Source organism: Lemur catta, chromosome 12, assembly GCF_020740605.2.
Source record: "Lemur catta isolate mLemCat1 chromosome 12, mLemCat1.pri, whole genome shotgun sequence".
Lineage (NCBI taxonomy): Eukaryota > Metazoa > Chordata > Mammalia > Primates > Lemuridae > Lemur > Lemur catta.
Window position 1 is genome coordinate 402,779 of NC_059139.1, and position 26,065 is coordinate 428,843.

At 58.8% G+C, this 26,065-nt stretch overlaps 1 protein-coding gene across 3 annotated transcripts; it reads right to left on the reverse strand.

Annotated features, from left to right (window-relative positions):
* Nucleotides 1-5,411: 5,411 nt before the first annotated feature.
* Nucleotides 5,412-25,452, reverse strand: EXOC3 (exocyst complex component 3). Of its 3 annotated transcripts, XM_045565739.1 has the most exons (14): nucleotides 25,402-25,435; nucleotides 23,596-24,368; nucleotides 22,874-23,064; nucleotides 20,727-20,946; nucleotides 18,727-19,408; nucleotides 16,359-16,476; nucleotides 15,558-15,683; nucleotides 14,372-14,472; nucleotides 12,287-12,397; nucleotides 12,052-12,202; nucleotides 10,270-10,392; nucleotides 8,060-8,221; nucleotides 7,416-7,543; nucleotides 5,412-5,860 (listed from the first exon to the last, which is right to left on the reverse strand). In XM_045565739.1, the coding sequence occupies exons 3-14, from the start codon at nucleotides 23,015-23,017 to the stop codon at nucleotides 5,689-5,691; spliced, it is 2,238 nt and encodes a 745-aa protein (XP_045421695.1). In that variant the 5' UTR covers nucleotides 23,018-23,064; nucleotides 23,596-24,368; nucleotides 25,402-25,435; the 3' UTR covers nucleotides 5,412-5,688. The 3 variants fall into 3 exon arrangements, with proteins under 3 accessions (XP_045421695.1, XP_045421693.1, XP_045421694.1); XM_045565737.1 differs by lacking the exon at nucleotides 23,596-24,368 and having other exon boundaries at nucleotides 25,402-25,452; XM_045565738.1 differs by lacking the exon at nucleotides 25,402-25,435 and having other exon boundaries at nucleotides 23,596-24,548.
* Between the last annotated feature and the right edge of the window lie 613 nt (nucleotides 25,453-26,065).

The following is a 26,065-nucleotide window of genomic DNA, read 5'->3' on the forward strand; positions in this document are numbered from 1 at the left end:
CCCGACGGGCCTCCGCCCCGGCCCCACCCGCACCTGGGCGCCGTCGCTGGGCCCGTCTGCTCTGGGGTCAGGCCTGCAGGGGCTGCGGCCCAGCCTCCCGGGCTTCGGAGGTTGGGCAGGTGCTCCCCCTTGGGTCCGCCGGTGCCCGTTGGAGCCGAGCGCCTGCTCCGTGCACCTTGGGTCCGTTCTTCACTGTCGGGGAAACCGAGACCCACACGAAACGAGACCGTTCCACTCTCTCCAAAGCCCCCCCCAGGGATGTCAGGGGCGAGCCTGGTTCTTGCACATCCTGGGCGCTAGAACTCAGGGTCCCGACCCCTCCGCACGATCGCCAGGCCCCACGTGGTGTTTTCACGTCCACTTGCCAGTTCCCTGAACTGCCTGTCACCGCAGGGCCTGTAGGTAAAGCTAGAGGAATCTTTCGTTTGCCCGTCATTTTTGTGTTTGAACTCTAGAGCGCAGCACTTTTCTCCCCAAGTCAGGCCCTGCATGTGCCCAAGTCTGGGGTGGTGGCCCCTGGGCATCGGTCACTGCCCCATCCCCAAAGACAAGGTCTCTGGCCTGAGCTATGCCACCTGCCACTGAGGTGGCCCCAGACAGCCCAGGCTGGGCCAGGGTGGCCTGGAGGGGTGGGGAACTCGGCGGGCAGGCAGCTCCTTCATAGCCAATCCGTGAGGCCCCTTAACCACAGCAGCGGAGGGGGGCAGGAGGGGCTCCCCGCCCCCCAGGGAGGACTGGGCTGAGACCTGGGCCTCTTGTGGGCCCTGGACCCCTCCTACCCATGCCAGGTCTCAGGGACAAGCCTTGGGCAGGGCGCACGTCCTCTGGAGTGAGACCACCGTGGGCTGCTCTGGGAGGGCGGTCCAACGTGGGCCGAGGGGCTGAGTCGAGCTCCTCAGACGCCGTCCTGAAGGGTCAGCCTATGGGTCACTTCCAACCTGCCTGCACGTAGGGTTTTGTTTGAGGACACTCCGAGTCTTTCCTAAAACGGGCCAGACTCCCAGCTCCTTGCTCAGGAAAACGAAACTGTTCGTGTCCTGTGATCAGTTTTGGCAGTTTATGTTCTCAAAGCAGTCCCAGGTAAAAAGGAGTTACTCACCGTGTGTGTTGTGTTGATACTGCACATGATGGGGCAGGCTGCTCATAGCTGGACTGCTGAGAACAGCAAGTGAAAACAAGAGGCGCTCTGAGTTCACTCACCAACACAGCCACCTCTCTCTGGCGCCTGCCTCAGAGGAGCTGTCCCCACCTGGGGTCCCTCTGCTCTTCCCGTTCCAGAGCAAGCCAGTGGCTCTTGGTTTTCAGCAGTCGTTCTCCGCACTTTGCAACCATTTCAACCCACTTGTCTGCACCACAGACCCTGCCCAGTGGGCAGTGCCCCCGACTCCCCGGGCCAGCTCCGTGCTGAGCCGCGGCCCCATGGTCAGGCCCCTCCCAGGTGCCAGCAGGTGCCGCAAGAGGCCCCAGTCAGGCCCCTGTCCAGCGGCCACAGCACAGTGGCCGGCGTCTCCAGCTGGCTGACCCCTCACCTGGACCACTGGGCCCCGGATCTGATTCCTGGCTGCAGAGTCAGAACCTGAGTCCAGAAAACCTCTCGGGCAGTTCCGGTCACTCTGCCCCAGATGCCCAGAGGAACCAAAGTCGGCAGAGCGCGAGGCCAAGAGGGCCACACGGGGCTATCTGCGGGCACCTGGCCCGGCTGGTCGCTGGTGCTGGTGGCAGTGGCAGGGTCCCATGTTCACGAGACCGGAACAGGCTGGGCACAGACGAGACAGAACCAGTGCTCCAGAGAAGGGAGCCCGACTCCCAGGACCCACGTCGCACGGCTCCAGAGGACGCAGCGTCACGAACCTGAGTACTGTGGACACATTTCAAACGTGAGAATTCTTGCTGTCCTTGTCACTATTATAAACTGAATGTAAACAAAGTCTTATGAATGTATTTCCTTAAGTAAACTGTTGTAAACATTTTTATTAAGAAAGAATATTTAATATTGAACTTTGGCCCATTTTGTAGTAGACGATAAAGTACACAAATCTAGGAAATCACTTTCTCATTTGTGTATTTTCTTGAAAATGATTTTGTTACAGTGTTCAATATGCCATGTATTATTGATCTTCTATTGTGAAAGGAAATTTAAAGGATTTCATCAAAACTAGAAATGTATTTTAAGTTATGCACGTGGAATTGCATGTTAATTTTGTGACTGTAATCTTAATCACACGTTGTGATTCCAATCGCAAAACGATGTGCCTTCAATGCCCCCCACGTGCCCTGGCAGTGTCTGCACAGGGAGCCTCGTCACCAGAACCCTGAGCCGCTGCCTGATCAATTCTATTAAAACATTTTGAGGCATTCTGGGTACAAAGTCTGTCTACACATGAGAAGCCATGTCCAGGGGTCTCGGGGGGGCAGACACCGCCCTGCTCTAGTGTTAGCGAGTGCACAGGCGTGTGTGTGGGACACGCTGCCCTCCCGAGCTGGGCGGGCACAGCGGGGGCCAGCGCCGGGCCTCACCCCCTCTCCTGGGGGGTGCAGGGCAGGACCGAGCGGCCGGAGTTCCCGTGTGTTTGGGGTGTTGCCCAGAGCTTCCCCTGGATGGAAAGAAACCCTGGGCTGGACACCCCCCCCACGCTGGGACGCTGCCCCTGCCAGAGCCACCCACACATTCAGCACATGCCGACCGCGTCCTGCCCACCCACCCCGTGGACGTCCCTCAGGGGGTGCGGCCAGCGACACGGGGCCTGTGGTCCCCCTGGGACAACCAGCAAAAACGCCTGTGAGGACAACACGTGCCGTCTGGGTGAGCTGTCACTATCTGAATCGTCACTCTGGACGTTCATCCAGAAGGAACTTGGGGGGAGAATTCTCTCCCAGGGGAGAGTAATGCATTTTCACTGTCGGGAGGGGCAACAATTAGTGACTGTTAACACTGCAGGTTTTATTAATTCAGTATGTATTTATTGAGCACTTACTAGATGCCAGACATATTCAAGGCGATATTGTTAAGTGAGGAACTAGATTAGTATGTACATTCAGAGACAGCACATTAGATATCTTTAGGAAGACCACATCTCTTTTCAGCCAATAGTACTCATAAGAACTGTTACCTGATTTTTATTTCTTTCACTCTATTCAGGCTTTTTTTTTTTTTTTTTTTTGACACAGAGTCTCACTGTGTTGTCCTGGCTAGAGTGAGTGCCGTGGCCTCAGCCTAGCTCACAGCAACCTCAAACTCCTGGGCTTAAGCGATCCTACTGCCTCAGCCTCCTGAGTAGCTGGGACTACAGGCATGTGCCACCATGCCCGGTTAATTTTTTTCTATATATATATTTTAGTTGGCCAGATAATTTCTTTCTATTTTTAGTAGAGACAGGGTCTTGCTCAGGCTGGTCTTGAACTCCTGACCTCGAGCGATCCACCTGCCTCGGCCTCCCAGAGTGCTAGGGTTACAGGCGTGAGCCACCGCGCCCGGCCTATTCAGGCTTTTTTGGGGGAGTCTGCACCTCCCACCTGTTTGCTCAGGGGAGCCCCAAACAGGAGTGGGCATCTACGCCCACCACACACTCCCACAGGGCCTGGTTGCAGCTCCTCCGTGGATCCAGGGACAAAGCCTGCTCCTTCTCTAACCCGGCGCTGGGCTTCTGCTCCCCTGCCACAACGCACAACGTTCTGGATCCCTCGGGTTTCTGAGGCTTCCGACCTGGCCTGACTTGCGTCCCCGACTGCTCCCCACTGCCTCCTTCCTCTCTCGCTGAGGAGCTGCGACTCCTGGGCCTTAGATTCCGCTTAGGGCGAGTTTCCTGTCTCCCGCACTTCTGCAGGCCTGGTTCCCTCCCTCTTCCCCGTCCCCTGCTAGCGGCAACCTCGGCCTGCACCCCCAGCGCCCTCTGTACCCCCTGTGCCCCCTGCCCCCCTGACCTCCTGTCCTGGGGGCCACGTCAGCCCCTGAGCGGCAGCCCTCACTCCGCAAAGAGCTGCCCCCCCTCCAGCGGAGAGGTGGAACCCAGCCCGATGCCGCCTTTTCCAACAAGTTCACCAAACTCCATCTGCTTTTCCCCAGATTCCGGGGCCCTGCACCCCCTTCGTGCCAGCAGCTCTGATTCCAGGTGCAGCCGGACTGCGAGTGACAGTGACACAGGGCAGCGCACCAGCCTCTCCACCCAGACAGACCCCGGGTGCGGGTGCAGCACGGGCGTGGGGTTTGCTGCGGGGTAGCTGGGTTTGTCACAGTTTGGATTTTTTGGCAAGAGAGGGACAGGGTGGTTGTCTACAAGTCCCTACAGATAATCCCCCCGACTCTCAGTGAACTGGCCCCTTCTCGCAACCCAGGTCTCCTGGACAGGGAAGCCCCCTCCCCACCCCCAGCCTGAGCTCCCCGCTGGCTGCGGCCACGGAGCCCCTGCATGTCCTGCTCCGGCACGAGACAGATGCTGAGCGTCAGCGGAACTGAGTCCCCCAGGCGAGCGCAGGCGGGGGAGGCCCCACCCGGGTCCCCCACGGCACCGCAGAGTGGAAACTTGGGGCTTCTCCTTCTCCAGCTCTGGGCTGTCACCCCCACATCCCCCACCAGGAAAAACTCTAGGACTTGATGCTTTTAAGCAAAAGTCCCATTTGTGAGTTTTCCACATCCTGTGAGGATGAAATAAAAGCCAAATGTCAACCTTGCAATCTTGAAGGCGTCTTGAGAGCAGACAAGGCACACGTGCACCTGGGCTCCACGGCTGTGCGTGGCAGGCGACTGCGCCAGGCCCGGGGAGGGGGGGGCGCAGGTGGGCCCGCCAGCCCCTCCGCTGCTCCCCTCTGGTCTGGGAGGGCCTGCGCACATGGAGAGCTGGGGTGGAGCGGAGGTCAGCACGGGCCTGGCGGGACACGTGGGCGCTACTCATTCTGGGCGTGATTCTCACACGCAGCTTTCTGTGAAGTGAAGGATTAACGCGCAAAATGATGCCACCAGGGAAGGAGGACGCTGCAGGGAGGCGGCTGAGTCACAGGGAAGTACGTGAGGGATTCTGTGTCCAGAATGAGCACAACTTACAGATCTTGAAACGTGTTCCAAACAGACGTTCACTTTCACACACACCGTCACCAGGATTCACACTCCTGCCGGGCTGCTCCCCCAGGCAGACGGCCCGGCCAGCAGCGCCAGTGCCAGAGGCCTGAGGCCCGGGGGACAGGCGGGTGTGCGCACCTGGCGAGTTTCCCGGCTGTCCGGGGCCAAGGAGGGAGCCCGGGGGCCAGCCAGGCAGGACGGGCAAAGCCAGGACGACACAGGACGCGGACTGCCCCGCCAGGCTGAGGGACAGTGTGGTGCCACAGCTGACGACCTACAAGCAGTCTCTGCGCCCTGCTGGGTCGTCACTAGTGGGAAAGCCCGAACTGGGGAAGAGGAACCACCTCGCACTCGTCTCTCTGAGGAGGGTGACACTTTAATGACAGCAGCCGTCACGGGGTCTGCGTGGGCAGGACAGCGTCTGCTCCTCCGCGCCAGCCACGAGGGCTTCACGGCGCAGTCCTGCACACAAAGGACCCTCGCGCAAACACCAGGGAGCCTCCGGCACCACGGCCCCCAGGGTGTCACTCACACGCACCTCGGACGCCACACTTTGGTGCCAGAAGAGACGGACGTGAGGAACTGGGACCCTCGGGTGGCGCCGGGAGAGCGACCCCCTCGGGGCGGGCAGATGCCTACTTGAGCAGCTTGGCCACGTTCAGACTGGGCACGGTTATGTCCCTGAAGAGCGGCACGTAGCTGGGACTTGCCTGGGTGGCGCCCTGCTCCAGGGTCTCGATGATGGTCTGCTTCATGTCCCGGCTGGCGTCACCGCGCACGGCCAGCAGCGCCCCGATGTGGTCCTCTCTGGGGGAGGGGAGAGTGAGCCTGCACCACTCCCACCCACATCTGACCCTGGCCACGGGGCGCCCACGGCTCCCACCCACATCTGACCCTGGCCATGGGGCGTCCACGGCTCCCACCCACATCTGACCCTGGCCACGAGGCGCCCACGGCTCCCACCCACATCTGACCCTGGCCACGGGGCGTCCACGGCTCCCACCCACATCTGACCCTGGCCACGGGGCGCCCACGGCTCCCACCCACATCTGACCCTGGCCACGGGGCGCCCACGGCTCCCACCCACATCTGACCCTGGCCACGGGGCGCCCACGGCTCCCACCCACATCTGACCCTGGCCACGGGGCGTCCACGGCTCCCACCCACATCTGACCCTGGCCACGGGGCGTCCACGGCTCCCACCCACATCTGACCCTGGCCACGGGGCGTCCACGGCTCTCACCCACATCTGACCCTGGCCACGGGTGTCCATGGCTCCCACCCACATCTGACCCTGGCCACGGGGTGTCCATGGCTCCCACCCACATCTGACCCTGGCCACGGGGTGTCCACGGCTCCCACCCACATCTGACCCTGGCCACGGGGTGTCCACAGCTCTCACCCACATCTGACCCTGGCCACGGGGCGCTCACGGCTCCCACCCACATCTGACCCTGGCCACAGGGCGCCCACGGCTCCCACCCAGACCCCACGCCAGGCCACAGGTGCCCACGGCTCCCACCCACACCCCACGCCAGGCCGAGGGGTGCCCACGGCTCTCACATCTGACCCCGGCTACGGGGCGCCAACAGGGGAGCCGCCTGGGCCCACCCGGCCCACACTGAGGCCCACAGGACTGGTGGGGGCAGCGCGGATAAAAGGACCTTTCCTTTTCTGGGAAACACACCTGAGTTTCCCTCTTGCTGTGGTCGGTTCTCCATCCACAGTTGCACAAAGCTCTTTACACCTGCCTCACCCCGTCTACAGGGCGGCCTCGCTAGAGGGGAGACAGGAGAGCCGGACCCTGCTCCCCCCTTAACCACAGCAATGGCAGTAACTGGCCACGGGGAGTGTCCAGACGGGGCTCGGCCACAGGCAGCCCCTCGTGGAGATGGCAGGTGCCCTGAGACAGGGTCACAAAGGCAGGTGGGGGCCGTGCGGCAGGCGGAGTTGGGCGGCCGCCTCCCTCCCAGCGAGCGCTTGCTCAGGAGGGTGTCCTGGCCAAGCACGGCCTCCGGCCACTCTCCGAGTCCACCTCGAGCACAAGGGGAAGCTTCCCAAAGTCGTCTGCTCGGGCCACTCCACGGCCCAACCCCGCCTGCCCAACCCCCCCAGCCACCATCCCCACTGCGAGGCCAGGACGCACCCGGGACCTCCGTCCCCATCACAGCGTCGGCCACGTGGCCACAGAAGCCACCCTGCTCGGGCTGGGCCGTCCACGAGGCCCCGAGCGCGCGGAGCTCCTGCCCCAGCCTGCTGTGCGCACAGACGGTCTCCAGACCGGGACCGCTCTGCCTCCCCAAGGACGGGGGAGGCGCCGCTGCCGCGCCTCAGGGGTCATGCCGGGAAGCGCGTCCCTTACCTGATGTCCGGGTACTTGCTGACCAGCGTGGAGACTTCCAGGTAGAGCAGGGAAGGGTCCGTCAGCTTGATCACTTCTGCCACGGCCGCGATGGTGTCGCAGTGGCTGCCCGCGTCTTCGCCAGAGCCCTGGGAACAGCAGGCGCGTGAGGAGCAGCCCTGGCCCAGGGCCCGGCATGGGAGGCGCACCTGGATCCCGACACCTTCGGAGCCCTTCCCTGGCCGGGCACCTTCCTCTGTCACGCAAACACCTCAAGGGTGCCCAGAAGTGGGGCGGGCCATTCCCGTGGCGGCCGTGGGGCCGTGCCAGCGGGTGTGCCCAGCACCGCAGAACAGAGCAGACCGGGGAAGGGGCCACTGCGCCACGCGGCCACGGGCCACCAAGTCTGGAGCCACCGCAGCAAGTGCGCCTGCCCCGGTCACCCGTCCCAGCCCCAAGCTGGGCGGACTCTGGCTGCCAGCTCCCCGGCTGACAACAGGGCGTCCGCGCGTGACGCGGCTCCTCAGGTGACCAGACTCACGGATGGGCCTGGACAGTGCTGGAGCGGAGACCGACAGAGCAGCCGCAGAACCGTGTTCTCTGTGCTTTGGCAGCTGCACCGGAGGGGTTGCGACGGGGGATTCCAGGACTCACGAGATGCTCACCGAGGCCAGTTTCCGGAACAGGAAGCGGAGCTGCTCTGCCTCCCGGACCATCTTCTCGGCGCCCTCCTTGCGCTCCTCAGGGCTCCGGAAGGAAATGCGCTTCTGCATGACGGCCCGCAGGTACTCCACCACCACGCGCCGGTGCGCCTCGGCCGTCATCCTCTGCGGGGCAGACAGGTCAGCCGCGGGCACCGCCACGCTGGCAACATGCATGTCCCCGAGACCCCGGCCGGGCTCACGGCCGCCCCCTCTGGGAGCTCCACGTCGGCTCCTCCCATGTGCGAGCGTCTCGCCGAGGGCAGACCAGCCCCGGCCTTGCCAGCCAGACGGGGCTCAGCGGGATTGGCCTGCGGGCGGCACACGCGTCGCGCTCCGTGCACGGACGGCATCGGTACCTGCTGCGCAGCGCGGCTTGGCTAACGGCCGCGGCCCCTGGCAACAGTGACGGATGCCTCAGAGGAAAGGGGCCCAGACCCAGACAGCGGGTGCCCTGCAGGAGGGGGATGTGGCCGGGAGGGAGGCCCCGGGGCATGCGGGGTGAGAGGAGGGCAGGACGCCAAGGTGGGCACACGGCTTGGGGAGCGGGCCCCACAACGGAACGACAGCCGACACTGGCCGGCTGCGGCAGCCCCTGGGAGCCGCGTCCACCCTGCTGGGCGTTTCCCGGGGCCTGCACGCACAGGAGGCGCTTGAGCGACTGTGAAGTCTCGCTGGGCACACACTGGGACCGCGCACACACCTCCGGGCCTGAGGGCTCGGCTGCCACAGCCAGCAAGACGGGGCAGACGCACCTGGCCCAGGGCAAGCGGCGGCTGCGCCCAGGAGTCTCCCGACCCGAAAGCGCCAATGCTCTGCGGGAGGGAAGTGCCCTCTCCCCAGGCCCCGAGGGTTTCAGAGATTCCACGGCCCACGCAGGCCACAGCCAGAGGCCACAGAAGGGCAAGCGAGCAGCCACCAGCACGGTCAAACCCCACAGGCCCGGCCTGGGACACCCGGCCCAGCCCAGGACTTCTGACCCGGGGCCTGACACCAACCGACACAGCAACCTCAGGACATTTAAAGAAATAAAAGGTGCAAAAATATGCAGCAAAAGATTCAAAAGTGACCAAGTAGGTTTGAAAAAATAAACACCTATAATTTTTAGGAATTAAAATTCTTGAAATGTAAACTTAATGACTAAAAGAACTTTGTTGAAGGTTAAGTTACAAAACCACATTTAAGAAAAGAACAAAAACTTAACCATAAAAAAATCACAAATTTGCAATTAAAATTAAGGATACTGTTCCTCAAAAGAAACGGTGCAGAGAGTTAGAACCGCCGCAGCTGGTCAGACGGCCGCAGCCCCCACAAGCCCGGCAGCTTTGGCAGCAGAGATGGAGCCTCACGGGGCCGGGGGCCGGGCCAGGCGTCGGCAGGGCTGGCTCCTGAGGCCCCTCCTGGGCCTGTCCCCGTGTCTCCTCCCTGTGTCCTAAGGGCCATCCCTCCCTGCGTGTCTGTGTCCTCACCTCCTCTCAGGAGGACACCAGTCACACCGGCCGGGGCCACCCTCCCGCCCTCGTGCGAACTCAGCCACCTCAGGGAAGACCCAGCTCCAAATACTGCCCATTCTGAGGTCCTGGGGGTCAGACTGCGACATGTGAACTTGGGGACATGACTCGGGCCGTGACAGAAACACACAGATGGGAAGAGCATGTAACGCGTAACCACCTAGGAACCCGTTTCCAGAACACACAAAAAATCCTACAAATGGGGAAATAAAGACAGCCTCGTACAGAAACGAGCGGGAGACCCTCACGGCGCCTCAGGAGAGAGGGCTCCCACGTGACCAACCGCAGGAAAGGTGTCCCAGTTCCTTAGCCGGGGGCTGCCAGCTGCAGCCCCAGCACGACCTCCCGACGGCAGATGCCGACGCTGGCGAGAAGGGACACTGTGCCCGCACACCCTCCGCCAGCACCGCTCGGGACCCAGTGACAGTGGCCCTGGGATCCCACACGGCAGAGAAAACAGACGCTCGTCACGGCTGCTTGGGGGGTGAAGCAGGAAAGCGGGATGGAGGACAGTGCAATGACATCTACGCGGTCTGGGAGCCGCCTCCCACAGCTGTGCCTCCCGCGAAGCCTCCGCCACGGAGCTCCCCGCACGCCGGGTTCCACCGAGACACGAGGGCCCCGGCCGGAAGGGGAACCGTGGACGGCGCCCCATGTTCTTACCTTCTTATATGGCTTCTTAATTTTGGCAAAATCGTTGAAATAGTCTTCCACGGTGACACAGATGATGTCCACAGCGTTTGACCCCAACAGCCACTTCTTCGTCATCAGCTCGTTCAGATGTTGCTGAAAAGCACAGTCGGATCATGGAAGCCACCACCTCCAGCCACACGCCACGCCCCCCCTTCCTGATTACACGCAAGACGCCTCGGGCAACACCTCTGCTGTTACGCGGCCGGCAGCCACGTGCCGTAAGCACAAGGTTCACGCCACACACAGCTGCACAGACCCGCAGCACAGATACAACACGTCCACGCGTGTGCGCCTTTTATCTTCGGCGTCTGCATGTACGTACCACAGAGAGACTCCGCATTCACCCAATTCTCTATTGGCGGACACTCAAATTTTTTCACATTTTGCAATTATAAGTAACGCAACAGTGAATTTGTGTATTTCTGCAGGTAAAATTCCTCAAAATCGAATTCCATAAGTCAAAAAGTATGCAAATTAAAACCCTGATAACTATTTCCAAACTGCCCTTCAGAAACTGCACTGATTCAGTTTTACACAGAATACAAAAACACACCTTTTTTCTCATGCCTCAACAACACTGAGTGGTGTGTTTTTAATTGTTGCCATCCTGCTAAGCCATAAATGTAATAATATTCAGTCTTTTTTTTTTTTGAGACAGGGTCTCACTCATCGCCCAGGCTGGAGTGCCGTGGCGTCATCACAGCTCACTGCAGCCTCCAACTCCTGGGCTCAAGTGATCCTCCTGCCTCAGCCTCCCGAGTAGCTGGGACTACAGGTGCCACTCACCACACCCCCCTAATTTTTCTATTTTTTGTAGAGACAGCATCTCACTCTTGCTCAGGCTGGTCTTGAACTCCTGACCTGAAGCGATCATCCTGCCTCGGCCTCCCAGAGTGCTGGGATCACAGGCGTGAGCCACCGCGCCCGGCCAGTATTCAGTCATCTGCATTTCTTTAATGATCAGTAAGGCTGGGTATTTTGTTTTGTGTTTTGGACATTGGTATTTCTTTTTCCATGAAGTGGTCATTCATGTCCTTTGTGTATTTTTCTATTATACTGTCTTTTTTTGAACTGTGAAATAATCTCAAATGCAAGCATTTCCCTCTTTTCTCTAACCCAGTTGAGTTAGTGTCTCTTCCCCCAGGGAGGCCCTCACGGCGCCTCCACTGTCACCCGGCTCAGCACCGCCCACAGCTGGCGGCTGCGTCCACCCCCACCCCCATCTCCAGCGAGACCACAACACGCTCGTGGTTTATTTCTTACACACGCCCTGATTTCTGCCAATACGTCTGCATAATGCCAAACCACTGGTGTACTTCTGAAATCACCCTACTTCTTCAAGGCAGGCTGTGCCTTCGATAGGGCGCTGAAAGCGTGCTGTGAATAGTTCTCGTGTGTTCTGCATCTTTATGCAAAGGTGAAACTGGTGTGTGTGACGTGACGGGGGTGTGGGCCATGGGCTCTCAGTCTGGCCTGTGACAGGCTTCTACACACTTTCTACTCTGGAATCCACCAGGCAGTCTGAGGCCGTTAGCGATTCCTCGGGTCTCTGCTGAGCTGTGCAAGAGAGGGACCCTGTGTGACACAAAGCACACGGCACGGAAACAGAGGTCCTCTGCCCTGCTTTACCACAAATGCAGTGCCCGGCTCAGCTCCCAACACAGTGTCTGCACGGGACAGTTTCCGTGTGTCCCCGAGGGCAGCATGCAGCTGTGCTGCACGGCCCAGAAAAGCAGGCGAGAGCCGGCCCACCTCCAGGTCCAGGAAGACCTCCTCGAGCAGGCCGCCGCAGCCCTCCTTGGCGATGGCGTCCAGGACCCCGTCCATGTGCGGCTGGCTCAGGGACACGCCCTCCTCCACTTCATTCTTCAGATACTTCCTTTTCAGACTGACTATGGATTCTCTGCAAGGGAACATTCCAGGTTCAGTCTGGGGCCTGAGAACCGCACGCCCTCCCCGCCCCGAGCCGCAGGCTCCGTGGCCTCACTTGAAGGTCTGGCAGTTGTTGACGATGGCGACCATGTACTGCACGTAGCAGTGCGGGCGCTGCCGGTCCCGCAGGTGCTCCTCCCTGTACAGCTGCGCCTCCTCCTTGTACCTGCGGGACACGCGCGGGTCACGGCGGCGCACGGGCAGCCAGGGCTGCTCCAGCGCCACGCGGACGCTACGCCCCAGGCAGAAACTGCACGTGACCAGATGAGCTTTTAAAAACAAACTTTCAGATGATCCACACTAACAGAAGAACAGCATAACGGATCATTCACATGGATTATTAAAAAGTAATTCCAGATCAGCCTTCGCAATATGGTTCAGTATTCCATTTAATTGTAAAAATATTGTGAAATATTTAAGTATTGGAAAATGATTATCTTATTTTATCTGATACACAACTTACCAAGAAACTCGTACAATAGGGTTAAGACTATCATCAAAATGTCCTTTTCAGAAATTTTCCCAGAAGAAACCCAATTAAAAATTATCAAGAAGACAGTTGAAATGTCAAGAAAACAAACAATTAAGATATCTACATACTTTATTTTTAAACGTATTATAGAGATTCTCAAACATGCATGGGAGCAGAATAGTACCATGAATGGGCCGTAAATATTCTTAAGAGATGTTAAGAAAGGAGCGAACAAAGTTTGCATCCAGAAAGTGCACAAGGGCGTTCATTATTATTTCCCCTTTCTGTCCCAAGCTGGCTGGGGCGGCAGATGCTGGAGGCCAGGGAAGCTCCCTCTGGAGTGGATCCTACCCCACCAATGACACTGACCTCAAAACAAATGACTAACGTGGGCCGAGACCCCTCAGGGGGATGGGACAGAGCACCGGTCCCCAACCTTTCTGGCACCAGGACCAGGTTTCATGGAAGACAATTCTCCACGAACGGGTGGGGCTGGGGGGCGGAGCTCAGGCGGGGAGCGAGCGATGGGAGCGGCTGTAAATGCAGAGGAAGCTTCGCTCCCCTGCCACTCACCTCCTGCTATGCTGCCCACTCCTCAGCTCCACAAAGACAACTTTCCACGGGGGTGGGGGTGGGGTGGGTGCAGCAGGCGGTAACACATGGCCCGGTTCCTAACAGGCCGTGGACCAGTACCAGGGCGTGGACCGGGAGTTGGGGACTGCAGGGATGAGGGACTCAGGCCCAAACCCTGTGGACGGGCGGGCGGCTGGCAGGGGCTCTGAACAAAGGGCTCAGCCGCTGGTCCCTGAGCCACCAGGACAGGACAGGCAGAAGCCATGCCTACTGCCAGCCCCAGCATGGACTACATGAAGAGAGGGCTGAGCAAGCCTCAGAGCTGACGTCGGGCTGCTGGGCAGACGGCAGTTTAGGGACCAGGCTGAGGGTCGCTGTGAGGATGCTGGACACAGAGACCTGCTTGTCTCCCCACGGCCAGGCTGGCAGGGGCGGCTCTGCTGCACGAGAGACCAGCCGCCCCAGCGACCACTCACGGGCAGACCCCGGGGAAACCCCGTGAGGACCTGATGGCCTGGCGGCACTGCAGCTGCCACGGCGAACACAGGGCAGCAGAGTCGGCCTCTGGGGTTTGCCGCGGAGACCTCCAGCAGAGGGACAGGCGGCGGGGAGACCAGGGGAGGCTCGGGGCTCTGGAAGGGGGAGCTTTGGACCCAGGCGAGGGGTGCGCGGTCTCTGAGGCCAGCATTTCTACTTCTGCATAGGTCTGACATCTTCATACGCAGCCCCGAGGGAGGGCAGTGCGCTGGGCCGTGCCCACCTCGAAGCCCCCTGCCAGGGCCCCCCGACTGCCAGCGCCCCGCCCGGAGCACAGAGTCTGCCGGGAGGTGCCGGCACGACGGAGCCCACGGTGCGGGGCCACGCGGCACAGCAGGGCCGGGGGCCCAAGCGGACGCTGTGACCCCCAGAAAGGGCCATCACAGCAGAGCCCTGGTCCACCTGTCTGCGTTGCTAAGCAACAAAAGGAGGTGACGTATGGGGAATCTCCAGACTTAATTTTTGTCCATTAATAGGAATATGAGGATCAACTAATTTTTGCTCTTAATTTTTAAAGACATGAAATTTATAAATTAGCAGACTGGCAAAAATACATACCTATTTAGGAAAGAATTCATTTGCTGAAGACACAAAACTAGTACCTTTGTTTTCAAATCTTCACTTATCTGAGCAGCAACTTGAAGATTCTGTTCGAACATCTAAAAATTGGAGAGCTTATGAATTCTGATATAATCTCACAAGAACATACTCAGAGCGAAGGGGTCTTGTTATACAAACCCCCATCTGCTAATTGGTAGTCAGGGAGTCTACGTTCAGAGAAAAAAATGAAACTACTTGAAAAAATAACAAAATTAGCTAAAAACAAACAACTTTCTCACCAGGTTAACAAGTGAATCATTTCTTAATTACCCGCAGATGGGTTTCTACCCAGGGGCCGTGTCTGCCCTCAGGCCGCAGGATGGGGTTGGGGGGGCTGACAAGACAGGAGGGGCACGGCTCCCGCCCGGCTGCTCCTGAGGGCAGGCAGCTCCCCCCCAGCCACTGCCACGCACTTTGTGACGCAGGTTCCTAAAGAGCCAGGGGACAGTGCCAGGCCCTCGGGCGGGACCGGGGTGGAGCTGTCTCCAGCGTCAGTCTCCAGAATGAAGGAGAGGTGTCATCCAGGGAGAACCGTCACCCGCCAGCCTGGCCACAGTCTACACACCTTCCCGGCAGGTGGAGCCCCCAGTGAACATGCTAACGGCACTCAGCTCCCACCCTCAAGGGTAGAAGACATGACGCGCCCCAGGGCCCGGCGTCGGAGCTCAGCAGGCTGTGAGGACGCCCGGGGGTCCGGCACCCGGAACTACCACCAGTGCAGGAAAGCAGCTTTAAAACGCTAGAGGTCTTTCCCCGAACCCACCAGACTAGACCCAGTCATGTGGCATTTCTGATGCCAAAATCTTGGCCATTGACAACAGTAAGAAATTAACAAACATGAGCAAGCAAACTCGAATTTGAAAGTCACACGTTAATAACACGGTTAGGCTCTAGTGCAAACCCGAAAGGACTAGGAAGACTAAGGTGACCGTGGCAGAACTACCCGATAAATACGACCCTGGGTTTCTCCAGCTGGGCGGGGCGGGGGGCACAGAGCAGAGGGGAGCACAGGACTTGGACGGACCAGGCGGGGCTGGTCTCAAACGCAGCTCTACAAACAGAGACCACGGGCACTGTGTCCCTTTGCAAAACCCACAGCCCCACTAGCCTCCCAGGACACGGCCCAGAAGCCCCGCGCAGGTACCTGGAAGACGATGGCAGGGAGCGTCGTCTGGTAGTACCCGTCCTGGTCGGCCTCAGGCTCCGTCTCCTTGGCCCAGTCTTTCTTATCTGTTTCTAGTGCTTTCCGCAGCCAGGCGATGATGTTGGACTGGAGGAGGTTCCGCATTGCACAGGGAAGAACAGAACAGGCGCTTCTGAGTCACGCCCACCGCCCTCTCTGCCGCGGTGAGCGGCCGCACAGCCCAGACTCCTAACGGCACCAGCACCCGGGCCCCCCAACAGAGAAGACACCGGAGCGGGGACCTCCTGAGCCGCCTTCGTGGAGGGCAGCACCCAACCGGCCTCCATGGACTTTCACCCAAAGCCTCACTCCAGGCAGAGGGAGAACGGAGCAGACCTCCCGGACGCAGGTCCCGCTGGCGGCTGCGACCGGCCGGTCAGAAGCACACGGACAAGCAGGGAAACAAGCTCTGGCCGCCGGCCCTGCCTGCCTGGGAGTGGCAGCTCTACCAGCTCAGCCCCAAGACAAGACGCTTCCCTTTCTAGGCACAGCGGTCACAGCCCTGTCTCTGCCGTCTGGCCGCACAGGGCCCCTCACTGCGCCATCACCTGAAGTGACCAGCCTGCCCTCAATCCTGCCTGCTACCCCCACTGGACTCAGAGCCCGGCAGGCACCACCGCACGTGACCGGGACCCGAGGGCGGCTCCCGCTGCTCCCTGGCGCACACGCGTCCCTCACCCTGCCTCCTCCTGCCCCTGCTCGTGGCCCAGCTGGCAGCTGCCAGCACAGAGGTTTCTGGGTCTGCAGGCAGGCGCTACTCACGGTGAGCGTGGACATGTACGTGTCCAGCAGCTCCGAGACCACGTGCGGGGAGAGCAGAGGCTCCAGGGTGCCGACGTCCACTTCTGGGGCCAGCTCCACGTTCCCCATCATCTCCACGCTGCGGGGAAACCGGGGGTGAGAATGACAGACCCCAGCAGACCCAGGAAGAAAGTGCTCAAGTGAGTCTACGTGCTGCTATCTCTTCCGACATGCGAACACCCACCGTCCCAGAAGGCTCAACATGCAGCCTTGCCACCACTCGGAAAGGGCGGCCCCTCCCCGGCGGTACAGCCGGAGTCCCCTCCAGCCTGGCCCCGTCCCGCGGTGCTGGCTCCACAGGACACGGGGGCTCCAGTGCAGGAGGGAACCCCAGGAAGTGCTGCCCGAACACACTTAACTAACAAGGTCACGTGTAAGCGCAGCCTGCCCTCCGCATCCGAGACTCGGCCAAGCACAGATGTAAAACGTTTGGGGAAAAATCAATAAAAATGCAATAAAATGGAACACAATCAAAAACAACACAGGGTCACTACGTCCACACCGCTGACACCGCAGCAGGCATCACGCGTGACCTAGAGGGAATTCAGAGCACACGGGAGATGCGTGTGGGTTATGTGCAAACACCGTGCCGTCTGGTATAAGGGACTTGAGCCTCGGAGAACTGTGGTACCCCAGGCAGGTCCTGGACCCAAATCCCTCCAATCCTGAGGGCCGACTGCACTGTGACGTGGAAACGTGAGCCACCGCAGTCGCGCCACTCATCTCTGGGAGACGACGACCCAGACACGGAATGCGTGACATTCCGGATGGAAACGTCGCAGGAACCAGCAAAGCCGCGCTGGGCCGACCTCGCAGACGGCAGGGAGCCCACCCCGCAGGTCAGAGAAAGCTTTCCTAAGAAGCAGTTAACGCTTGTGGCTGGGTTCTTAAACACCAAAGTCTGATCACCCAGAAACGCCACGGCTTCCGCTACTTTCCCTGAAGACGTGTCAGTACGCAGAAGGCCACCGGATGGCATCACCAACAGCTCGTCCGCCACCCGTAAGAAATGCACGGTCTTCCTGAGTGAAGTGATCCGTGAACTTCTGCAGCTGTGCAGGACTAGCTACGCAACCAGGCTCTTCTGCCCAGCAAGCCGACTCGGGCAGGCGTTTCCGGGGAGGGCGGCACACCCCGCCTGAGGTTCCGGCACAGAGCACGTCCCGGCTGCCGGGAAGATGCTCAGAGCCGCAGCAGAGACAGCGCCCGCGGCGCAAACGCATGGCCCGTCTGGCAGCTGGAGCCTAGGCAGCCCAGGGCTGGACCTGAACCCGGCCCCCACACGCCGGCCACAGCCCGCGACAGCTCCCACGGGCCCCGGAGTCCTCTCCCGTGAGGAAGGTGGGTGAAGGTGATCGTGAGACCTCCCACCTCCTGGGACCGCCAACGCGTCAGGCACCACACATGCCCAGAGGGACGAGCACGGCAACCCCCGGCCACCGCTGTCGGGGCACGGTGTCCAGGACGCGCACAGTGAGGCCGCAAGATCGTCCCCTCTGGGTGACACTTCCTTTCTCTTCACATCCTCCTGCACGGAAGCGCACGAACTCCCGACCGTAAGCAACTGCAGCAAACCACCCAACCTCACTGCTGAAAAAACGAGGTTTACTTAATTTCTCCAGAGCAGCGACAAGATGGAGGAAAAAGAAAAAAATCCCATTACTTAATATTGTTTTCTATTCATGAATCCATGCAAAATTAAAATAAATTACCGTCTCAGCTACCTAACCTTAAAGAATTTCAGAATATCTCCACCACTGGCTCATTTTTTAAATGCCAGCTCAAGTCAATTCATGCATGAAGTGGTTCGAGTCCCTCACGTGAAGTGACGAAGTCTCACGCTAAAATGCGAACAGGGTAATTGATTTTTCTAGGACTCTCTATGCTGTAACCTTATTTTTGAAAGATTAACCGCTGCAGTTTACTGGTGAAAAGAAACAAAACTTGGTGTTGCTGGAAGCTGGGAAGATGGTGGTGGTGGTCTCTTCCCCAGCGGGGTGACTGTGCAGCTCACAGCACCTCCTGAGACCACCTGTCCTGACCAGTAAAATGCGGGTAACAACACACTCGCCCCCTGGTGTCCGTGGGGAGACACGAGCCAGCCACGCAGGGGGAGAAGGGAAAACCAGCGCAGCGCTGAGCTGCTCACCGTGACGGCGCCCAGACACCACGGCGCCCACGCCCGCGGGCCGGGCCCTGACTCAGTGCGCGCGTGCAGGGCACCTGCCCAGAGCCAGACAACACACCGGACACTTGGCAGCGGCCTGTGGCACGTTCTCACACACAGGTGTGTGCGTAAGAGAGAAGGAAGACGCAGAGCCGGCTGTACCTGGTGTAGGTGTTCAGCACCCACGTCAGGAGGCTCACGATCTCGTTGGCTTCCAGGTCCTCTGACGCAAGGTCCTGCATCCGCGTGCTCAGGGCTTGGTGGTACATGTTCAGGAGGTTTTTAAAGATCTCATAGTGCGGCGGAAAACACTGAACCATCAGGTTTTTGGCAATGATGAGGTCATCCAGGACGTACTTCCGTATGATTTCCAGGTGGCGGACCAGCCACATCTTGTCGGACTCCCTGGTGTCGGCCTGTGTGCCCTCAATTCTCGTGGTCACGGTTCTCTCCAAGATTGCAAACATCTTCTCTTTCCAGTGTTTGGGCCTCCCGGGAGGAACAAAACCGGTTTGCTTTTTTCTGTCAAGTATACGCCTGTCGATTTTCTCTTCCCTTTCGATGATCCTGACGACGGAGACCAGCAAGGTGGGGTCACGGCGGACGGTGACCAGTGACCTCTGCAGCACCATCCACAGCTGCTTGGCCAGCTCGTCGGAGAGCCCCTGCGTGCTGCCAAAGTAGCTGTGGATGAGGGTCATGTCACGCGTGTTCCCGCTGTCCATGCGGTACTGCTCATACATCAGCCCATCCCGGGAGCACTCCAGGTCCATGAGCTTCCGGTGGGCTTGCAGGAGCGCCCCCTGCTCAGTCAGGTCCTGCGTCTCCCTCACGATCTCAGGCACTAGGACAGAGGGACAAGAGGGCACCGTCAGAAAACACATCAAAGGCCACGTGCAGGGTTCCGGGGGACGGCAGAGCAGGTTGTGCCGGGGGGAGGACGGGGCAGTGAGCTGACACAGTTGAAGTGCCAAAAGAAAAAAAAACTGCCCAAGAATCTTGTATCTAGCAAAACTGTCACTCAAACAGGAGCAGCATGAAGACATTCCTAGTCGAAAGGTGAGGGCTCCCTGTCGCTAGACGTGCTCCCGGGAGCCCTGCCAGCCGCCGTGGCCGGATGCCAGACAACAACCCAGCCACGTGAAGAATACAGCTCTCGATAAAAGTAAATAAATACACGGGCAGCTATAAAACCTGGTAACACTGTAACTTTAGTTTTTAACTCATTTTTTGTTTTCTACATGATTTAAGAGACTAACACATTTTTAAAAATAATCTAAAAGCCAGTAACACTATAACTTTGGATTCTAACTCTGTATTTTGTCCTCTACATAATTTAAGAAACTAATGCATTAAAAAATTTGGCCGGGCGCGGTGGCTCACGCCTGTAATCCTAGCCCTCTGGGAGGCCGAGGCGGGTGGATCGCTCGAGGTCAGGAGTTCGAGACCAGCCTGAGCGAGACCCCGTCTCTACTAAAAATAGAAAGAAATTATCTGGCCAACTAAAATATATATAGAAAAAAAAATTAGCCGGGCATGGTGGCACATGCCTGTAGTCCCAGCTACTTGGGAGGCTGAGGCAGGAGGATCGCTCAAGCCCAGGAGTTTGAGGTTGCTGTGAGCTAGGCTGATGCCACGGCACTCACTCTAGCCTGGGCAACAAAGTGAGACTCTGTCTCAAAAAAAAAAAAAAAAAAAAAAATTATTAGTCTACGTTTAACACATAATGCATAAAGATGCAATTTCGTGAAATCAACCACCAAAGGGGGTAAGAATGGAGCCACAGGGGGACAGAGTTTTGTATGTTACTGAAATTAAACTGATATACATTCAAAATGAACTGATAGCACATTAGGACGTTAAATATAATCTCTACGGTAATCACAAAGAAAATAGCTATAGAATATACATAAAAGAAACAACAAGGGAATTAAAATGTTTCACTATAAAAGAAATAAAAAACGTAAGAGAACATGACACTGACAGACACTGAGCAGGCAGAACTCAGACCCCCGGCCCAGGCCGAGAGAGGCCGCACCGTGGCCACTGCTTCTCCCCTGCCCACAGGCTCTCGTGGATCGAGGAAAACCAGCGTGGGCCACGAGCACGCGAGCCGTGAGGCCGTGGGCGCAGGGTTCCCGGCCGCCGCCGCCCGCGGCTACCTGAGAAGATGTTCTTGAGGTTCTCCACGGCGGCGGCCAGCTGGCTGTGCTGCACCACGGCGTCCTTCACGTCCCTCAGGCTCTCGATGGTGTTGATGCTCCGCCTCCAGTCCTTGCTGACGTCGGCCAGCGACCGCTGGATGTCCCCGACGTCCTTCAGCGCACTGTGGAGCTGGCTGAGGCCCGTGCGCACGCCGTCCAGCTGCGACTGGATTGCGGCCTGAGGGGACACACACAGGTGAGCAGGGCCACCGCCATCCTGCTTCCTGAAGGACACACCTTCCCCGGGAGGCCAAGTCAGACACGAGCCACAGAGCCGCAGGAAAGAGTAAACACTCAGAAAAAGAAAATAAAATTAACGAAACTAACAAGGACTTGACTGATTCACGAGAGAGCTTTTCCTTTTCCCGCATTGCTGCCTGGGAACAGGACCACGACCCATTCTGGCGCTTTGCCGAGGACACTTCGCAACACCCCTCATCTCGTCTCGCACCCAGAGGGGGTGGACGTCACCGCACGCGTGCCTTGGGCCCGCGGCCACCCTGAAATGGTGTCTTTAGGACGCCACCCTCGTCCTCCTTGGGCCTCCCTCCGTTTCCAAGGGGGCCTCATCTAGGTAGAGAAAACCGTCAGGACTTTTTCCTCAGCTTGAGGGGTCGGGCCGCAGCTGCCTAGGCAGAGCCAGACCCAGCTCAGGGGCAGCTGCCCCGCTGCACAGGGCTGGGGCCTCTGAGACAGACTCACTCTGGGACGGCCAGTGCCGCCCGGCGAGCTGCACAGTCGGAGGCGAGAGGCATGAAGGATGGCACAGGTGGACGGGACAGCGAGGAAAAGACCAGGCAGCGTGACGGATGCCAGGAACACCTTCCTCCAGGGTCCAAGTGCGTTTAGAGACAGTTAACTACCACCGTAACCGACCACTCAAGGTTCTAACTCACTACCGACCACTGTTAGCTAATCTCACAAGTTTTTGGAAAAATAAAACCAAAAATTCAACTAAAAATGTAGCAGGTCCAAACTGTTTTTTAATTAGCATGAACCTGCTGTCTCAAAGTAGTACAAACGCACCTTTCGATGTGCCGTCAGCACAGCGGAATGACCCCCATCCCGTCCCATCAAGCTTGCTGTCACCTGCCTGCTGCTACTGCTTTCAAGTGGAGAGGTGAACTCGCCACCAACCAGGCCGGCGACCAGGAACTGTCCCCAAAGGCATTCTCTTAATCCCCAGAACCGTTCTGCTGCATGTCAGCTTCAGCAAGTCGTGCCTTTGACATTTTAGAATTGTACCGAGTGTATTTTAGTAAAACCTCACCACTTTACGTCAGTAAGTTGAAAGCCAATCCACATCACAAAATACCCCAAGAAAGAGTGATTTTCTTGCATGTCTCACTCACACACGCGTAATAAACATGTCTAGCTTTCCCTCCTTCCTGCCCCAGGAGACGTAATACCCAGCACATGGTCAGCCCGGGACAGCAAGTGTTAAACTGAGCTATGCAAAATGCTCTCTAGTGGTGCTCTGTTCAACAGCTTTAAGTAAAGTAAGAGTACTTGCTATTCTTCTAGTATTGTTTAAAAAGTTAAATGGGGCTGGCGCGGTGGCTCATGCCTGTAATCCCAGCACTCTGGGAGGCTGAGGTGGGAGGATTGCTTGAGGCCAGGAGTTCAAGATCAGCCTGGGCAACATCGTCAGACCTCATCTCTACAAAAATGTTTTTTTTTTTGTAGAGACGTGGTGTATGCCCGCAGTGTCAGCTACTTGGAAAGCTGAGGCAGGAGGATCACATCAAGCCCAGGAGTTTGAGGCTGCAGTGAGCTATTATGATGCCACTGTATTCCAGCCTGGGTGACAGAACAAGACTCTGTCTCTAAAAATAAAATAAAATAAGTTAAATGGACACCTCCAGGATGCTTAAAAAGATCATTCCCTTGGTGTTTTCAGTATCACCACGGTCATCTTTGCAAATCTACTGACTGCCAATACAGTGGAAAGGCCTGCCAAGCAAAATTCAGCTCTGCTTCCTCTGAATCACCACGAAATCCAACTTAGCAAAATCACCATGACAATGCCAGGCAGGAACCCAAAACGCAAGATAAACGGCTCTGTCCTGCCTGGGAGTGAAGAGGTGACCTCTCCGGTCTCCTACCTTCAATCTGGCCTCCACGGAGGCCTTCTTCCGGGCCTCCCTCCTGCGATACTGCTCCACTTTGTCCAGCTGGTCCGGGCGCTGAAGCATCCCAGCAACCCTCTGGACGGCCGTTGCAACAGCCTCGCAGTCTGTTTCCTTCATGGTCAAAACGCAGGCAGAGTCTGCGTGCCGGTCATGCTAGAGAGATTCTGTGTGCACGGGAGGGAGAGGGTTTCAGGGAGGTAGAAATGTTAGGTACAAACACCCCCCAACAGTCAGCTGATCATAATGGAGCTATCTGGGTGTTTGAGAAGATCATTAATTAGGAACTCCTTGACGGGATACACACACCTTCAGAACTCAAACATGGGGAGGCTGTACCTGTAAGGGGAGAAGCAGGGACACTTCACAGGCCTGAGGCATGAACGTATGGAGGACACCCCAGACCGCTCTCCACCTCAGAGGTCAACCTCTGAGCCACTTCCCTCCCCTAGGCAGGGCCAATTTCTCACTTCTGGAGCCTTCCCCTCAGCCCCTGGCCATGCTGTGGGCAGCCACACCAGCGTCCTCAGTGAGGACAGGACACAGCACAGCACGCATCTCACCTCTCCTGCCACCAGTCCTATGATTCCCAGCAAGAACCACTACTGTCTTGGGTGTACAAAATTCCATCTCCTACTTTTTAACAGCCCTAGAAAACAAAGTGTATGCCCTCCCTTTCTCACGCTCGGGCAACGTGCCTTCAATCCTAGCGCCACCGTCACCCAGGCGTGGGCGAAGCGGTATCTGCCGAGCACCTGGCAAACGAGGGCATTGGAACAACGTGCATTTCCTTCGACTTTGTGCAGTTTCCGTTTTCATGGATACGAAAAGATGCCCTCTTCTCCCAGAAGTTTTCATTTTTCTCCATTCCCACATGCTTTCAGGAAAACACTGAAAAGCCCTGGTGGGTTTCTGCAACAGAACTCCTGTCTATGCAAGACCTCTCTTACAAATGGGACTGCAACCGCTGCCTTTCTCCTTCTTTCTGTGATTACAAAATGACGTATACCAATGTAGAATATCCGGACGGGACGGAAAAACACGCAGATGCCAGAGGCAACCACCCTTAAATCCCACCATCCAGGGGCAACCACTTCTGACAGGGCTGTTCCCCCAGTTTTTTCCTTTGTATTTTTTTTTCAAGTTGAGATCCCACCGCATGTGTACTCGCACGCTCTCATTTCTTGTTTTGCTTTGACATGCAATCCTCAGCATTCCCACTGACACTCAAACCTGTGTTTTCATTAAAAGGAAGGATCATAACCAAGAAGGGGACACCCACCCACCCTGCCAGTGCACCCAGCAAGGCCATCTGACCCACCCCAAGGCTGGGGGCCAGTGTCGGGCTCTCAGACCCTCTTTCTGGGAGGAAAGGGAACAGACGCTAACGGAAGCTGCGAAGGCCGACAGCTCTCCTTGGAGTCAGAACTGGGGACTCCACTCCAGCGAGGGGGACGGGAACAGTCCGAAGCTATGGCGAACACGGGGAAGAGACGTTTCCAGCACAGCCTGACAACCGTCACGTTTCCGGCCGCAGGAGCAGAAGGGGAACTCTGAGGCCATAAACAGACCCAGGTCTGACCCCTTGGGGGGCTTTTCTGACTGCTCGCCCGGCGCCGGCACAGCGGTGGGAGCCTCTCCACGGAGGGGCGACCGGCAGGGGAGGGGTGAAGAGGGAGGGGACACGGGCACGGGGGGACACGGGCACGGAAAAGAGGGGACTCGGGCACGGGGAGACGGGGGGGCACGAGGGGACTCGGGCACGGGGGGACGGGGGGGGCACGAGGGGACTCGGGCACGGGGAGACCGGGGGGGCACGAGGGGACTCGGGCACGGGGAGACGGGGGGGCACGAGGGGACTCGGGCACGGGGAGACGGGGGGGCACGAGGGGACTCGGGCACGGGGGGACGGGGGGCACGAGGGGGACTCGGGCACGGGGAGACACGGGGTGACACGGGCACGGGGGGACGGGGGGGGCACGAGGGGACTCGGACACGGGGTGATATGGGCACGAGGGGGACTCGGGCACGGGGGGACGGGGGGGCACGAGGGGGACTCGGGCACGGGGGGACGGGGGGCACGAGGGCACTCGGGCACGGGAGGGAGGGGACTCGGGCACGAGGGGGACTCGGGCACGGGGGGACACGGGGGGATACGGGCACGAGGGGACTCGGGCACGGGGGGACGGGGGGTGACACGGGCACGAGGGGACTCGGGCACGGGGGGACGGGGGGCACGAGGGCACTCGGGCACGGGGAGACACGGGGTGACACGGGCACGAGGGGACTCGGGCACGGGGGGACGGGGGGCACGAGGGCACTCGGGCACGGGGGGGAGGGCACTCGGGCACGGGGGGACCCACGACACCGGGTTCCAACGGCCTGGCGGCCCCCACGCCCTGCAGGCCCTGCCCCGCCCCGGCGCCGCCCTCGACCCCGGCCACCGGAGGAAGCGAGAGAGAGCGGGGACGGCGACCACCGCCCGGGGCCCGCCGCCGCCTCACCGTCTGCGCCGCTCCGCGTCCGGGGGCCCGGCCGGAAGTGAGCGTTGCGCGGGCACTTCCTCTTCCGGAGACCAGACCGGAAGGGCGTGGCCTGGGCAGACCGGGCGTGGTGGGCGGTCCCTGCGACCCCGGGCGGGGCCTGCCCCAGGGCTGCTCCCACGGGGACGGCGACGCGGCGCGCGGGGAGGCGGCGGGTGCGGGACTGCGCTGTCCCCGCTGTCCCCGCTGTCCCCGCTGTCCTCGCTGTCCCCGCTGTCCCCGCTGTCCTCGCTGTCCCCGCTGTCCCCGCTGTCCCCGCTGTCCCCGCCGACCCGCAGACCCGCAGACCCGCAGCTGGGGATCCGCTGGCTGACCCCGACTTCATCACTTTAGCTTTACCTTCTACTATCTGAAAGTCAGCAAAATGTTGAGCAATGAAAAAAACGTAAAGAAAAAATAAAAAGTTAAAAATTACGTTTGAAATTAACACTGTAAGGACATTTTGAAACTAATGAAGAAAAATTTGCCAAAATTACCAAAGCTTTTAGAACTATGACTTCAAAATGAAGCAACGTTTAACATTGTGAAAGAGACCTAGACTGGCAATGTCAGGTGCTGAGTTTGGACGTCAGGATGCCCGGTAACTTCCTCAGTCGGCCAGGCGCGTTAGGTAGGGTGCTGTATT